The sequence below is a fragment of the Ochlerotatus camptorhynchus genome, unplaced genomic scaffold, assembly GCF_037179485.1.
Source record: "Ochlerotatus camptorhynchus isolate MF236.1 unplaced genomic scaffold, CSIRO-AGI_Acam_v1.1 ptg000129l, whole genome shotgun sequence".
NCBI classification, from domain to species: domain Eukaryota; kingdom Metazoa; phylum Arthropoda; class Insecta; order Diptera; family Culicidae; genus Ochlerotatus; species Ochlerotatus camptorhynchus.
This window is the reverse complement of record NW_027040619.1, coordinates 351,362-368,749: the sequence shown is the minus strand read 5'-3', so window position 1 is coordinate 368,749 and position 17,388 is coordinate 351,362. Positions and strand designations below refer to the sequence as shown.

General features: G+C 42.8%; 1 protein-coding gene across 3 annotated transcripts in view; it reads left to right on the top strand.

Annotated features, from left to right (window-relative positions):
* Positions 1-3,993: 3,993 nt before the first annotated feature.
* LOC135700141 (GATA zinc finger domain-containing protein 10-like) overlaps positions 3,994-17,388 on the top strand; it is a 63,138-nt gene continuing 49,743 nt past the window's right edge. For 2 of the 3 annotated variants that reach the window (XM_065220559.1, XM_065220558.1), the window contains exon 1: positions 3,995-5,053. In XM_065220559.1, the coding sequence (XP_065076631.1) occupies positions 5,043-5,053 (11 nt within the window). In that variant the 5' untranslated portion in view covers positions 3,995-5,042. Of the gene's footprint in view, positions 5,054-17,388 lie in introns of all 3 variants that reach the window. The other variant, XM_065220560.1, reaches the window with a different exon arrangement.

The following is a 17,388-nucleotide window of genomic DNA, read 5'->3' as shown; positions in this document are numbered from 1 at the left end:
ATGGATGGTAGAAAGAATTACCATGACCTGATGGATGGTAGATAGAATTACCATGACCTGATGGATGGTAGATAGAATCACCATGACCTGATGGATAGTAGATAGAATTACCATGACCTGATGGATAGTAGATAGAATTACCATGACCTGATGGATGGTAGAAAGAATTACCATGAACTGATGGATGGTAGATAGAATTACCATGACCTGATGGATAGTAGATAGAATTACCATGACCTGATGGATGGTAGATAGAATTACCATGACCTGATGGATAGTAGATAGAATTACCATGACCTGATGGATGGTAGATAGAATCACCATGACCTGATGGATGGTAGAAAGAATTACCATGAACTGATGGATGGTAGAAAGAATTACCGATGGATGGTAGAAAGAATTACCATGACCTGATGGATGGTAGATAGAATTACCATGACCTGATGGATGGTAGATAGAATTACCATGACCTGATGGATAGTAGATAGAATTACCATGACCTGATGGATGGTAGATAGAATCACCATGACCTGATGGATGGTAGATAGAATTACCATGACCTGATGGATGGTAGAAAGAATTACCATGAACTGATGGATGGTAGATAGAATTACCATGACCTGATGGATGGTAGAAAGAATTACCATGAACTGATGGATGGTAGAAAGAATTACCATGACCTGATGGATGGTAGATAGAATTACCATGACCTGGTAATTCTGGGACGGATGGTAGATAAGAATTTCCATTACCTGATGGATGGACTGAAGAAATTTAGAATTAGTAAGAATTGCCATGACTTGATGGATGGACTAAGGAAATTTTTAAATAGTTAGAATTGCCATGACCTGATAGATGAAATATCTCTGAGATGGTAGATGAAAGTCCCCCGAGAGGGTAGATAAAATTCCCCCAAATGGGTGGATATAATGCCCCCCCTTCCTCAATTAAGGAGAGTAGAAGAGGGAAAGAATGTAGTAGATAGAGTTAGTGTTGAATAAATAATGAGTAGAATCAAGTGAGTGATAGTTCGCATGTAAACAGAATCTCATTGGTTAGACAATTTTGATAGGTTAGCAGGTATAAATATGAAGTACCTAAGCTCGTTGAAGTTATTCTTATAACGAATTTTGGAGGTGACGGACCACCAGCAGCAACAGAAACAGCAGCACCCGTGAGAGCTGCGTCACGACAACAACCTCCTGTTCCCCAGTACTTTTCCGGTGCGTATTGAGATCCCCAACAACTGTGCCAAATTTCAACGAATTTGGTTGCGGTCTGCACGGACAGAAAATTGTTTGCATTGAACCAAACAATTCCGGTTGAAATTATATTGCATTTTATTGTTTCGATAATATTTATTCAAATAAATTCAAAATAAGATTCTTTTTGTTTTCATAAGCCACTCTTCAACTGCAACTATTGTAAAAATAACAATATTCTTTTATCAAGCCAACAATAGTTAATTTTAATTTAACATTTATTTGTTGTGTCAATTCCCCGGGACATGAATGCAAAAATAACTACCAACCATTCCCTCGTGAAAACCCGGACAAAAATGTAAACAATAACAAAAAAATTCTCGTTTGATTCAGCTCTAGAGGTAAGTAAGTATGCTGCTGTTGCAAAATATAAACAGTTTTTCTTTTTTTCCTTGATTTTTTCCGCCGATCTTATTTTTAGTACTGAGTACCAATGCTCCCAACGCCAGGAAGGCCGCTCCCACACCTGGACCCTACCTATCGACCCATCAACTCATGAACCGGAAAGTTTTTTTTAATTTAATTGTAATTCTGTTGGTAACAAATAGAAAACAAAACATAAAAATAATCGCAAATTATTAAAAATTGAATCAATAAACATATTTTTATTTCTACTGCGTATATTTTTAGGCTTAGTAAAATAAATATGATTGAATCAACGAGAAATCTCTTTTAAAAACAAACATATTTTTTGTTGACCCAGCTGCCAAATTTGACAGCTTACGTCAAAACCATAAAAGCTCTTGTAAATTCGAAAAGATTTTCTTTTTGATTTAACAATCCATGGGTTTTAAAAACAAAGTGAAATAAACAAACATGAACAAAATGAAATTCTTATTAAATTTACGTCAAATATTATTACGTTTAAAATATTTTTTTCTGCGTGTAGATTTGATGGTGTACCACCGACAAACCGACATGAATGACCATAGCAAAAACAATAAAAATTTCTGACCAAAGCACACTACTGACATCTGGCTCCGTGTTCGCGGGAAATATTTAGCTAAGCCATGAACCCGCATGCAAAAGTTATGAATTGGTTCGTGTCTGATCTATTCTGGACAAATTATTTTTATCTAGATCAAAAAGTCTTATGGTTTTGACAGTTCGCATCACTGCACATTTAAATCGGCCATTTACGATTTCTGGCATAAGTTAGAATTAAGTGTCATGTCGGTTTGTCGGTGGGTGTACTTTTAAGTTTGTATAGCAGCTTTAAATAAGCTTTAAATAAGCTGTAAATACAGTAATGCATCCAGCGAAATATGATTGCTGAACGACCAGCAAAATACAATGTCGCAGATGTGACAGCTCTTTACTGTAAATTCAGTAAAATTTCACTGCTTCTTTCAGCAACTTCAAGTGAAAACCATTTTGCTGTATAGCCAGCAAAATTAATTGATTTTATTAAATTGATTAGGTTTGATAATTGGCTTAGAGAATAAGTAAACTGTGTTATGCATGATGATTATTTATTTAAAACAAAACACAGTAGACATTTGATTGCCGTTATCTTTTTTCGTCAGTGAGATCTTGCTTTTTAATTGTCTAATGTTATCAAATGGATAATATTTCTCAATTGAATGAATGATAAATTTGAATAAGTTACTTCATTATACCTGGTAAATGCGGCTAGTAATGTGCACGAAGAATTTGTTGTAAAGTGCACTTCGATCCATGAAAACAATAAACGTGAGAATATAAATAATAATTTGACAGATCATGAGGGTAGCTGCACAACCAGCAAAATTTTCGCATTGCTTGTTATTTAGTATTATGTATTTATGCTGGAATTCGATTCTGATTTTTGGTGTGTAACGTGCTTCAGCATGTATACCAAAGATGAATACTAAGATGAAACTGTCGGAAGAAAAACTTTCTATTTTAGTGTCTTCTTTCACGGTCCCTTTCATCCAATGAGAACCCCCCGTATTCAAGGTAATTTTGTGGTTTTGCTGCCCCCTCGGAAGAGATGAAATTTTGCGCTCATTTTTATCAAAACAATCACACCAAAACCAGAGATGTCTCATTTTTTAATTACTCGATTAACAACTAATCGATTATTTTTTGTTCGCTGTGCTGCCATTTTTCCACCAATGAGAGTGCAGCATATGTTTGAAACGATCGGTGATGATCCTGTGGAGATGTTAATGCTTATATCGGCATGATCTAACCGATTATAAATAGTTTACTTTTCGGTTCGTTAATCGATTAAACGATTATTCGAATGAAAATCGAACATCACTAGATGAATGTGAAACGTCATTTCAAATATAAGGCCGTTCATAAATAATGATACAATTTGAAAGGGACCGGGGCTAATCACAAATTACGTCTCCATGGTAACTGAAATAAACACGAGTGTTCACCGGTTGTGTATACCACTCTGCAAATCTCTGCGTTAGATTGATCGACCGTGTAGAACACACAAAACTCACATTTGCAAGGTTCCACTTTTGGCGCGCAGAAGCGAACCTCCCAACAGTTTTCATTCATCGTTTGCACCGTTTCCCTTTTGCATTCGCCTGACAGCAAAACGATCAAACGTCAGATGGTGCGCGGCGAATGACACACCATCAACCAGCCTTCTGCCGGACGAATGAACGGAACAAGGAGAAACACAGCAAGAGAGGAAAAAAACGGTGTCAAGTGATATACATTCTTCTCTCGAGTCGGATCAGCCATCAGCAGCGGCAGGCGGTTCGCGACGGCTCTGTCTATCTGTACCTATCTATCCTCGACGTCGTCGTCGTCGTCGTTGCAGCCGTTTGGATTATTAGTTTTTCTTGAGTTTCCTTTCGAATTTTTGGACAGTGTGTGCTATTATTATTCGGTTGGTGAACTTGGTCCACTGCGGGTCGCGTTCGTTCTTGGACCTTTTTTTTCCTGTCGTGTGAGTGTATCGTGGTGCTAAACAGGAAATTCCATCGATTCTTTCCGATTAATTGTTTCGGAGCAGATTCCATTCCAGCCTGTGTGATTGCAGCTTTCGGGGCTTAGGCTTTCGGATATCGCAGTGGTGCTGCGACGTAGAATTAGTAGCAATAACAGTTGATTTAGGGGTTATTGTTATGGGCTATGGTGGCGGTGTGATGGTGTGAGTGCACGAGCCATTCAATGTTGATTAAGTGAAATTGTGGAAAGGGGGAAAAACATCATCACAGCGATTGGGGGAGGTAGACACTAGTACAACTAGTACACTGTAACAAAACAAAGCTGGTGACGAAGACCGTGGGAGAGGAAAGCAGATCGCTGCTGGAAAGTGTGTGTGCTTGGGCACGGGAAAATTACTGCCGTGGGAACCTCCACGTTCAAGACTACAAGAAGTGGGTCTTGGAAAGTCGGTTGACAGTGGGAATGGAGTGAAATTTTTGTGAAGTGTGAAGTGGATCACTTTCAAAGCCGAAGAAAAGCTCAGTGCAAAGTAGTTCGTCAGTGCGTGGAATGCAATTCTGAACACGCAGTCAGTGCAGTTACGGAGTGGTGCGAAATCAAAACAAAGCTGAAGCAGACTGGATTCCAGTGACATCAGCAGCGGAACGAAACCGAACCAGCGAGCAAACGAGCTGTAACTATTTTGGTTGATGTAGTGGTACCGATACCTACTGGTTGCATGGTCGTTGCAGATATTTCACGCAACCGCGGCCAGGTGTGTTCGGTTGCCAATGTTATTCGATGTTGGCAACTATAAGGAAACAAGAGGGATTGATGTTGTGTGCCGCATAGGACGGACCGAACGACGGACAAATTGAATAACTCGAAGAGCCGGAGTCATTCGTCATGGAGAAAAGGTAAATCGGCTTTCTCACAAACATTCAAATACCGCAAGTTGTTGTATGCGCGAAGGAACGAGGGAGAATTGTTAATGGGGAAGAAATGATGGCAGTTTGTGCTAGATTTAGAGGCTGTATTTCTTTTTATTATTTTTGATAGAAATTCACACTGAAGCGGTGGTTGTTTCAGAATATATGGTATTCTAAAACACTGGCCAGACTGAGCAGTTATAACATGTTATAATTCTCTCTTCTTGATCTTGATGGCAATTTTCTTGATGATACATATTATAACATGTTATAAGTCTGTAGTCTGAATGTGGTATAAAGATATAGACGCAGACAGCCATTCAAGCTTGAATTTCAACGTGTGTCAAATTCCATAAACGTTATTTTAAAAGAGATAATCAAGTAGCAATGAGCTACCAGATGGCGTTACCATAGACAGACTTAATATCATTCACTTGTCAGAAGTTAGTTTTTATTTTCTAGAAGAATTGTTTTCATGATGGGAAAAAAGTGTGAACTTACACTCTTAGATTTTTTGCCGAGAATGGGCACCACCAAGCAGCTCGGCATTTTATTTTGCTGGATCTCAGTGAAAAACTTGTCGAGATTCAGCAAAATTTATGTTTGTTAGCTAAGATCTTGAAAAAATTCCCGTTTGTTAGCTGAATCTCGGCAAGTTTTTCACTGGGATCCAGTAAAATAAAAAGCTGAGCTGCTCGGTGGTGCCCTTTTTTTTTTTCCAAAAAAAATCTAAATGCGTATCTATTGTGGAAATAATCAGCGTAGCCCCGGTAAATTTGGAACAGTATCATTTTACAGTTTAACAAAATGCAGTACACTGTAAGTTGTAAAGAATGTGTATAATCCATTGGAGATTCTAACAACAATATTACAGCTGTTCGTTGTGGGTTTGCTCTTCACAAGAGATCAAGGAAGCATATCAGACACATGACATACAGGCCGTCCTAAAGCGAAAAATTTATTCAGACCATTTCAAGCTGAACAATGCATTACGTCTAAGTAACATTGATCGATTCTCTTCGTCGACTTTCTCCATCGTTAATAACTTGAGCACATAACCGTTTCTTGTTGCGTGTATCGTATTCGATGCTAGATAAAAGCTGAAAATACCTGGCTATGTCTTTACATGGCCAAAGAGAAAGTTGACGAAAAGAACCTGTTAATGTTACTTAGGACCTTAGAATGCAACGTTCAGCCTGATTTCCCCTATGCAGCATTTCGAGAGGTGAAAAAGAAACACAGAGGTTAATGAATGTCATTCAATACAGTTTTTAAAAGTTAATTATACTGTTACGGGCTTTCTTTGTATTGTCCAATGTCGTAAGTTGAAAATGACATGACAGTTAGTGGAAAATAACCGTTGCCTATGTGTTTGTACGTGTTTAATGTCTATGGAGAAAGTGATCGGTTCTGTATCTCAGCAAAAAAAAAAAATGCTGAGTGCAGTATTTTCCCTACATCAACCGTTCTCATCAATGCCACCATCGTGTTGGAGGAGTGGAGCACCACCTACATTATACAGTCCACGAAGGAACCAACTTCCCAAGGACTCCACCCCGAGATTTGGTCCTTCGAACCGGATAGTGTGGACCTGGACTAAGCTTGGGAACGGACTACGGATTTGGATAACCACGGAATGCATGCAATTCAATACGGAAAGAATGGAGTGCAATAGGGGTTATCAGATGGTGCGCAGAATGGCTGTCGCCATCGCAACATAGACAATTGGATTGATTTCACCGTCCATCGCCATCACCACAACGGAATTTGCACAATGGCATAGTGCAATCTGCCAAAATGGAAAACCTTTACCACGTCGACAAATTCAAGGAATTAACGCTTCGAACTGTCATTGCAAAATCAACCATGTTCATCTACCAAAACACACTGCTCATCGGGAACCATCAACAATATGGACAAACTTTGAGACTTACTGCAACGATCGGTATTGCAGTATACCAATCAACTCTGATTGGATACCGCTAAACACTGGAATGGATTCAAGGCAAACGGTTGCCGAAATAGGATTTCAAGACACTAACACATCTTTTCGATGTATCTTCTCCATTTATTCCTCTGCGGAAACCACTGAGCACCATGCGCTTGAGGATAAGCACCAACCAATATCGGAAGCTATCGGTCGTGAAGAAATGGATTTTGCACCACAAGCAATCATCCATCATTGAATCACACAAGGGCTTGAATGCAATTAACAATGGCAACTCACTTTGAATCATTAATATCACTACGATCCATCTTTGGTATAAGGACTACGACCGATTCAACCCAGGTGGAATGCCTGTTTCCACAGGTAACTATTATTTAGTGTGTGTCCAGTCGAGGCTACACGGAATACCACTAACACGAAACTTAACGATTTTCGATCTACTGCAATTCAACGATCCGGAGCGATTAACCGCACTGTTCGATGAGGGCGAACATATTGGATACATTTAAATCCATAAATCGAGCATCCACTACGGAATGGTTTGGAAGTGAACATCGCACCACTACAACCACAAATAGTACATCCACCGGTTGGAACGATACCAAAGAACCACGAGCTACGGTCACCGTCGCTTGGATCTCGAAGTTTCATGTTCGATCGAAGTCGGATGTCGTCGTACACGGATTCACGAAGTTTCGGGTTATTGAAATCAATCATCCTCGGAACATCTAGGATCAACAAAGTTCGGAGTGGCTCGTATTCAATGTTACTTACTCCCACTACGATCGGACTTCGACAGAATACTACATACAAACCTCTCTTTTCGATACTAACCAAATCGGCTGTTATGCCATCCATCGCCTCGGAGACATCAAACCAAATACGGATGAACGTTATGCTGAAACAACTACGGTAGCCACCAACATCTATACTCCAGGGGGCAACCCCAACGTAAAGGTTAGCATCCATACCTCTCACACCAAAGTCACGAGTTCAAATCTCATCCCCAGACAAGTCACGAATGACCCAAAGTTCACAATGATGTGCAGGGCAGCTCATCACAACGGAAGGTCGCCAATACACAACAAGGTCAACCAATCAACAATTTCACTAGACACTGGCAAGGTTAATCCTCGGTTCATTCAGCATCCAACGGATTCAGCACGCCAAGGGCAGTCTTGAACATTCCCGGTTCCAAGAATTCCCATCCAACGGACCACGGGTGCACAGGGTGTATGTTTCCATTTCTATGGGTCACTGGCACACAGGGTGTCAAACACCAATCCAACGGAACATGAAACGTTCGATTCCAATTTCATCGAAGGGACGCTAGGGGCGTCGGTTAACATCTCCTATGGTACCCGGACTCAAAGGGTGACCTTTTCCTACACCTACGGACCAGGGCACTAGGCGTGTCCGCTTCCTACTTCAATGGCTCAAATTAACCAAGGAAAAGCATATGGACACTTGGGGTGTGCATAATCCAGGGAACGGACGGGAGTTCATTGTCTAATTCCGGCAATGGTCACACATTCACCATCCAGAGCACTCGACACGCTAACCAATAAGCACTGTCAACCGCTCACAGACGATTGTAAGCCACCAAACCTATCAACGCTCATGAACAAAGGACGTTCACCGAGCAGTACACCAACACAATCCGATGAATATAGGGTATTGATCACGCCATGGACACCATGGGGGGTGTCCAACGGAATCAAGGGGCAAAGGAATTGGAGCTGCATCAATCATGCTGAAGACAATCGACTCACACCACTACACCAACAACATATTTGGATTTGGTGGGTTCATCTACTGATAAAGGGAGTCAGGATAATAGATAAACGCATGCCAATAGGATCCAACCAACGCTCGATAATAATTCGATTGAGATCAATACCACACCAAAGAACTGACAAGGCTAAGCTTCGAAAATCCGAAGGATATAATAGTAGACAAAGGACATCTACAAACTAAACCACCCTCAAGCTATCACCACAGCCGAAACCGATTTGATATGATGGGTGAGAGCATCAACGCATTCGTTCATTTGCAATCTCCGAGGAATGGATGGACTGAACCAGGTTGGATGCAGTAAAGGAATAGGACATATCAAGGAACATGGATCATAGATAGGATTGGTCATTTCAAGGACGAATTCTAATCGCGAAGGAGGATCAAAGGATCAATGCGAATAAGGATAAGAATTCAGGATTCTTTTTGAATTAGTTCTGAGGAACTCCAGATTACAGGTGAAACGTATGGAGATTTCCAAGGTAGTTCTGAGTAGATTTCCAAGGGAATTCTGAGTATCTGAGAATTCTGTGGCGCATTGCAAGGTAATTTCAAAGAGAATTCAAAGAGAGTTCTTACTAAAACTGCTAAGAAATTTTGAGGAGACTTTTTGTAGATTTGTAAGCAGAAATGAAAGTGAATTCTAAGTAGAAATCCAAGTTACTTCAGTGGTGTTGAGTACTTGGCACTGATGAAGTCTGCAAGTAGTAGACGAAATACGCGTATCTGTCAAAAGATAAGCAATTATAACGGAATTTAAAGGAAATATTTAAACCAACCCACTCAAAGCTCTTCACCAAGTTACTTGTTAGTAGAGTTACAAGTGCAGAAGGAGAATCCAAAGGGAATTCTGAAAATAATCCAATGATAATTCAGATGATAATTCCAGAAGCACTCTTAGGATTAGTTTAGAGGAAAGATTCAAGTAAATTTTCAAAGAAGATTTGAGATAAATTTCAATGACCTAAGGGAAAGGGATGTAATGTCGGCCTAAATTCCCCTAATATGGGCCCATACATAAATTCAGCAATCGACTAAATTTTCAACAGCGACCAAAAATATCCATTAGTACCGTCCCACTGCCGCGTTCATTTAGATAAAATTGATAAATAGCAGATTTTTAGTGATGGGCTCAACCTTAGATCCATAGGCCAACATTAGAGTCATTTCCCCTACTAAGGAGTTTGTGACTATAATCATCTTTAGAGAACTTAAAGAAGAGTTCATAGGGGATTCTGAGGATCATTTCCAAGGAATTCACGGAACCAGTCCAAGCCAATTTTGAGCAGAATAAGAAGGGAGTTCCCAAGATTATTCCATTAGAATTTTTTAAGAATACCTTGTAGTATAAATACTGACGAGATAATACAGCGAGAATTATTCGAAATTTTATAAGAATAGCAGGGTGAATCAAATGGCGTTCTATAGATGATATATTGAGTATTATGGAGCTAACTGTTAGGCAATGGTTAGGTTAGCTCGGTTGTCCACAGCGCAAGCCATTTCAAATTTTAAATATCTTTCAATTTTTTCTTGAAGTTGACTACCCTCGGCTACCCACAACCACAGCACCAACTCTGCATACGATCCACAATGAGCTGCAACTCCTCACAATCAGCATACATTTTGACATCGTCAGCGTAGAATAGCAGGCATCCAGGTGGCAGTAGATACGAAAGCTCGTTGACGAAAAGCGAAAACAGCAGGGGTCCCAGATTGCTTCAGACCAGATTAAGCTCAGACCAGATTAACGCACAGTGAACGGTTTGTAAGGTAAGATTTGAACCACGAGTTGAAGGTTCCAGACACTCCGAGTTTCTCAAGCTTGTTCAAAAGAATGTTGAGGTCTACACGGTAAAATGCAGCCTTGAGATCAGTGTAATCAGCGTCCATGGACCGAACGCAGAGCGACACGAATTCGGTCAAATTGGTTGTTACTGACCGTTTTGGGTTGAATCCATCCTGAGCCATGAGTGATGTAATTTTTACAAGAGCTGAAGAGCGCCTCATTGATGATGATCTCGAATACATTGGAGCATAGTGACATAGTGATGTGATGCCTGTGTAATTGTGGACATTCCTTTTATCGCTTTTCTTGTGAACCGGGAACATATACGAAAATGTGACAGATTAAATAACTTCACCAAGGGAGTGAGCAACGACTCCGAACACAGCTTCTGAACGGACGCAGGAATGCCGTCTGGCCCGGCAGCAAACGAGAGTTTCAACCTTTGAAGACACTGATGTGAAACGGACGGAGCTCAAATGCGTCTGTTGGAGAATCGCTTATAGCAATCGTGACTTGATTTGGTGAGGCCGAAGATTCCTTAAACGAACTCATGATATGTTGAGCAAAAAGGTGGCATTTCTCCGGTTCAGATTTAGCGGCTTGCTCTCCGAGATGAACTGACAATGGAAAACCGACTTCGTTCTTTTTAGAGTATACAAACGACCAGAACGTACGGAAGACATCGTCGATACAGGAATCTGTTGCATTTCCTATAGTCGTTACTTGTGCGGTTGAACTCCTGCTTCGTAATGTACGATCGATTTTGGCAGTATCTTTGCAGCGATTTAGCCCTATACCGTTTCAGTAGACGCAAGTGACCGTTAGACCACGGTGGCTTTGGTGCGGGGCGGACAATAGGTACAAATTCAGCCATGATATCTAAACTCATTTGATTGAAATATTCAACGGCATCGTCAACTCATCTATCTAGTTCTAATGGTCGCCAGTCGATTCAGGAAATAACAGCACTAATCGCAACACAGTTGGCTCGATGGAAATCCAATGTACGATTACTTTCGGAACAATCCTCAAAAACGATTGGCGCTGGGAGGTTCATCCGAACGTCTAAAGCAGAGTGGTCTGCATCAAGAAAGATCAGAGGTTCTATGGCATCCGAAACGGTGCATGCCAGAGTTGCCGCTTCGTTAGACAGAGCAAGGTCTAGAAAGCGAGCGTTCCTATTCGATACACCATTGATCTGCGATTGAGGCTCAACCTGGAAAGACCGATCGTACGACTTACTATTTTCCAAGTAGGATTTAATTTAATCTCCAGGTAATGGAAGGTCTGGCAATCACTTAGCATCAGGCATTTGACCATTGACAAACTTGCCACCCACCACCAAAACAAGCTCGGTTTTAGGTGCACTATTTAACGAGTTTTGTCATGGTAGTGTTACCGGCGGGTAACATTTCTTTCGTAAGTAACCAATGGACATGGGAAATAGATATAAATATATTAGGGAATCAGTCAGGTTGCACCGGTTATTTTGAATGCGCTGGTGGGTGATATGGGCGATAGGCTGAGCGAACGAACAGCTAAACTGATGGTGGATGCTAAACCAGTGGTGGTTGTCGAGATCCACTAAACCTGGACGGAGCGAGAGCGGAAGTATGAGAAAAGAGAAGAGTGATTGAGCCAACGAAGAGTAGTGTAATGATGACGCAAGGTTGGGAGTCAGGATGTAGCCTTCGAAAAAAGAGTCGAGTGCCGGTGCGACCAGCCACCATCTCTGGTGTTTGCGCATGTCGCGATCCCGCTTGCGCTGTTAGCAACACCGGCCACCATCACGATCGCTGAACCGCCAATGATTCAACTCGGCCACTACCATCAGGCTACTACCATCAGGCCACTGTCATCCGGCTACTGCCATCAGGCTACTGTAATCCGGCCATTGCCATCCGGCCACTACCATCCGGCCACTGCCATCAGGCTACTGTAATCCGGCCACTACCATCAGGCCACTACCATCAGGCCACTGCCATCCGGCCACTGCCATACTATCATCCGGCCACTGTCATCCGGCTACTGCCATCCGGCCACTGCCATCCGGCCACTGCCATCCGGCTGCTCATCATCCGGACGCCACCATTGTCTGGTCACTACCATCCGGTCACCGCTTAAATACTCGCTGCAGTCCGCCTATTGCACCGTTCATTGCATAGTTTGTCCTACGTAGTGGCATTCTCAGCATAACATTGTTACGAAGCATTCGGGGTTGGACGTCAATGTTTACTTGCTCCAAGATTGCCATGCAATCAATTCTGCCATGTAACGTGTTCTCGACAAGCTGGGCTTTTGAAGTATCTTTCTGGTGCGAAGAGGCTCCAAGTCGATCAGCTGGCAGCGACTTTCATAGCTGGGCAAATGAAACGGGTCTCTCCAAGGTAACATTCTCAACGCGTATCGCAGAAAGCGGCGTTGAACGGACTCGACTCTCTCAGTACCATTGTTGTAGTTCGGACTCCAAACTACAGAACAATATTCTAGAATGGAACGTACCAGGGAATAATACAGTGACTTGAGGCAATGGATGTCGGAGAAATTCTTACCTGTTCTGAAGATAAAGCCCAATGTCCTTGACGACTTGTCGACGACGTACGAGATGTGTTGCTTATATGTAAGTTGAGAGTCCAGGATGACACCTAGATCTTTTACATGGCTCACACGTTCAATAATGGTGTCGGGTAAAAGTGATGACTGAACACTTCGCAGGATTTACTGTCATTCGGTTCAAATGGCACCAGCTGGCAAACGCTTCAAACTGACGTTGGAGGAATTGACATTCATCGATCGAGCAGATCCGTAAGTAGATTTTGAGATATTGAGATCGATAACTAAATTAAGAAAATCAACGGTCCCAGATGACTTCTTTGAGGTTTTCCTGACGTAGCCGCGAAAATGTCGGACTGGCAGTCACCACCAACTGACGATCGGCGAGATATGAGCAAAACCATCTCAAGAGATTTCCGCTAATCCCAAGTCTATCCAATTTGGCGATCGCGATGGCGTGATTTATCTTATCGAAGACAGCAGCAGAAAAGTCAGTGTAGATGACGTCTGTTTGTGACCTTTCAACCATACTTTGCGTGATGTACGATGTCAGACACAGTAGATTCGTGGTAGTAGATCGACCAGAGGTGAAGCCATGCTGATCTTCACTTAGATACTGCTTGCATTGGGAGAGCAGAGGCTCTATGATGATTAACTCGAATAACTTCGAAATTGCGCACAACGATGTAATTCCACGATAATTATCCACGTTCCGTTTACTACCCTTTTTATACACAGGGAACATATGCGCAAATTTCCAGTTCGATGGAAAAATGCCACACGATATTGACAATCGGAACAGATGTTGTAGCGGTGACAGTAAGTTAGCGATATGCTTCTTCAGAAAGACTGAAGGGACACCATCCGGTCCAGGGTTGATAGAAGGCGTTAGTTTTAGTGCGGCAGTCGTTATCACTTCAGCGTTGACAACAATTCCACCCAGAGCTTGACCGGAAAGTGGAACGTTGCTTGCTGCTAGAGTCACGTAGCATTGACGGCTGACTCGCTTGAACTGATAATTGAGCTTAACGTAGTGACGTTTCAGGGACATCGTTCGATATTTAGTGAATTTCCTCAACGCGGCTCTCTTGATCGATTTCAGCTTCTTCAATTCCTTCGTCTGCCAAGGGAGGTGCGATGCAATCTAGTGAACGCTCTTAGGTACGTGTATGTCAATGACATAAGCCAAGACACGTGAAAAAGTTTGAGCAGCAGTTTCGACGTTATCAGAATCGAGTATGTTTTCCCAAACAATGCTTGACAGCACATCGGCAATGCTGTGTTACAATGAAATTGTAAGACACCGTAGTGGAGATGTCTTCGAGATCCCGAATGCGATTGTCTTCAACAGTAATAACCAAAGGAGGATGATGAGGAACTTTCTTTACGAGTGGAGAAGGAGCCGACGAGATGAAGTGAGCCGTATCCTGAGCGCTTACGAAACAGAGGTCTAAGCTACGATTGTTCTCGTTAACCACGGGATTGATTTGCGATAACGTCGCTGCGCTACCCAAGTAACCATAGGCACCTTATTTCGACTTTTTGGCTATATACGGGCCTCATCAGAACTTACAAACTCTGGTATAGCCGATGTTTAGCTGTATATAGCCAAAAAGGCGAAATAACGTACCTATGGTTACTTGGGTATAGCTGTCGAGAAGGCTAACTGATGCAGGATGGAAAGCAGAACCAGCGGGGTCCGGAAAGAGAAAGCCACTGTGGGATGGTTTCCACGAAACACCAGCGAGATTAAAGTCGCCCAGAACAATAGTCTCATCGATAGGTGACGCACAATCTAATATGGTGGAAACGGATCGACAGTTCAATGTCGCGAACTCGGTCGGGTGCAATGTATATCACACATAAGTACAGTGTGTGATCGCTCAGCTTGACAGCTACCCATGCCTGTTCAACACAGTTCCACATGGCTATAGCATTCAACTCGGACCGAACAGCAATCAGGGCACCGCTACCAGTGGACTATTGTTCGGGTTTCGATCGCAGCGAAATACCTCGTACTCACATCCGAACGCTTGGCTGGAAAGCGTTCGAGAGTCTAGCCATGTCTCGGTTAAAACTATTACATCGTAGCAACGGTCCGATACAGCTAACAGGTACTCGTGAACGTCAGAATTCATTCCACCGATGTTGTGGTAGTACATGGTGATATCCTCTCTTCGGCGTATATCCGTGCTACGCGGAGCGATGTTCCTGGAAATCACGGGGGCGACAGGTAGCAAACGAACATTACTATTACCAAGAGGATACTCGCCATAGTGAACGGGTTGGAAGACCCCCTCTCCACAACCGACCGCAGGTCCGGAACGTCTGTCATCACAGACGTTCCGGACCTGTGGTCGGTTGTGGAGAGGGGGTCTTTCAACCCGTTCACTATGGCGAGTATCCTCTTGGTAATAGTAATGTTCGTTTGCTACCTGTCGCCCCCGTGATTTCCAGGAACATCGCTCCGCGTACGGAAGCGGCAGAAGGCATTAGGGACTTCCACAGTGCTTTCTACGGTGCGTTCCGGGTGACTAGCTGCAACGTTTCCTTCATCAGCAGCATCCGGCACGCTGAAATTCGAACTGACACCAGGCACTGTTGAATCGTAATCGATTGGATACTTGCCGGACATAGTAGGTTGGAAGACCCCCGATACGCATCTAAACTCAGGGCCGGGACGGCTATGACGAGCGCTGGCTGGAAGTGGCGCGACTGAGATAGAGGAACCGGGGGCTTCCACAATGCTTTCCACAGTGCGTCCCGGTTGAGAAGTTGAACCTGCCACCGGAAAAGTAGAAGACGGCAAAGCCGCCACGTTTTGCGTCGAAGTATGTGTGATGAACGCAGGCTGCAGTTGGCGGGACTGGGTGGGGCAATTAGGGCTTCCATCAAGCTTTCTACGGTGCGTCTCGGTTGCATCCCTATGTCGTCGGATAAAGCGATTAGGCGTCGTCTGTTGTGTTGAGGGCTCCTAAAGGGGCTGGAGTGCTGAGAGGTACTGGTGTCCCGAAAGGTGTAACAGTAGGAGTACTAACGGGAATCGCTGAAGTAATAGGAGGTGCTGGGGCAGCAGGGGGAATCCATGCTGTTTTTCCCCTGAGTATCTTCGAATTCTCTGAATACTATTCCCTGTGGCCAGGTTCCAGGGTCCAAAGCTTCCTCTTTGAGATCCAAAAAAACTCCAACCTTGAAAGAAATGAAATTCATCGATCTAAGGTCAGCACCTTTTTTCACCAATGAGATCACTTTAATTGGTTCCTCAGTATGCAGGCCGTCACGAACGAACTTTTCGACCACATCGCTAGGATGAAATCGTGACAGATAAACCCAGAACAGTCTCGAGGGAGGGTTAACAGCCAGTGGTTCGCAGTTACCAGTCACCCTAGTTCCAGAAGTCGTATTAATCGGTGTTTCCGTGTCATCTCGGCGGCGTTTCGATGGGCGATCACGATTTGGACCAGCAACACAGGGAGTTGAAGCATTTACCATGTTGGCAAGTTGAGCGACCTGAGAATTGTTCTTCACCATTTCGTTTTTCAACTCAGAAATACCGGTCAGTTGGTTTCCTATAACCATGGAGATAACATTGCCAAAGGAAGAAACAACATTTTTGAAGCGAGCATACTTCATCAGTTTGCAACACTCGTCACACATCCAAAACACGTTGTTTTTCTCACGAATTATCCGAAGGAATGGGATGTTCAGATTAAGGCATCTCAAATGGCACGCCTGATTGCAGAACCCCATACATTCGATGAATTCTTCATCCTTCACGGTCTTCGCACAGCGATCGCAAGCAGCAGCACTACTCATGATGCAGTCGTAAGTGCTACGAATCTTCGAACGTTCGGATAAAGGTGGCGCGACGATTATTCGATCCTGATGAATGTGGGCGTCTTAGTGGAATACCTGTATAATGAGAGAGAGAAGTATTAGTATTTTCCATTTAATTCCACTACTTTATTTGCTTATCCTTGACAGATACGCGTTTTTCCTCTACAATGTGCAGACTTCTTCAGTGTCTTGTACTAATACTCGAGTATTAGTACAAGACACTGAAGAAGTCTGCACATTGTAGACGAAATACGCGTATCTGTCAAGGATAAGCAAATAAAGTAGTGGAATTAAATGGAAAATACTAATCCTTCTCTCTCTGGTTATTCGATATTTCCCTATTACGAGACTCCGGCGTTCAGATGAAGATGGCGCTCCGATCTTTCTTCAGCGAGGAAAGCG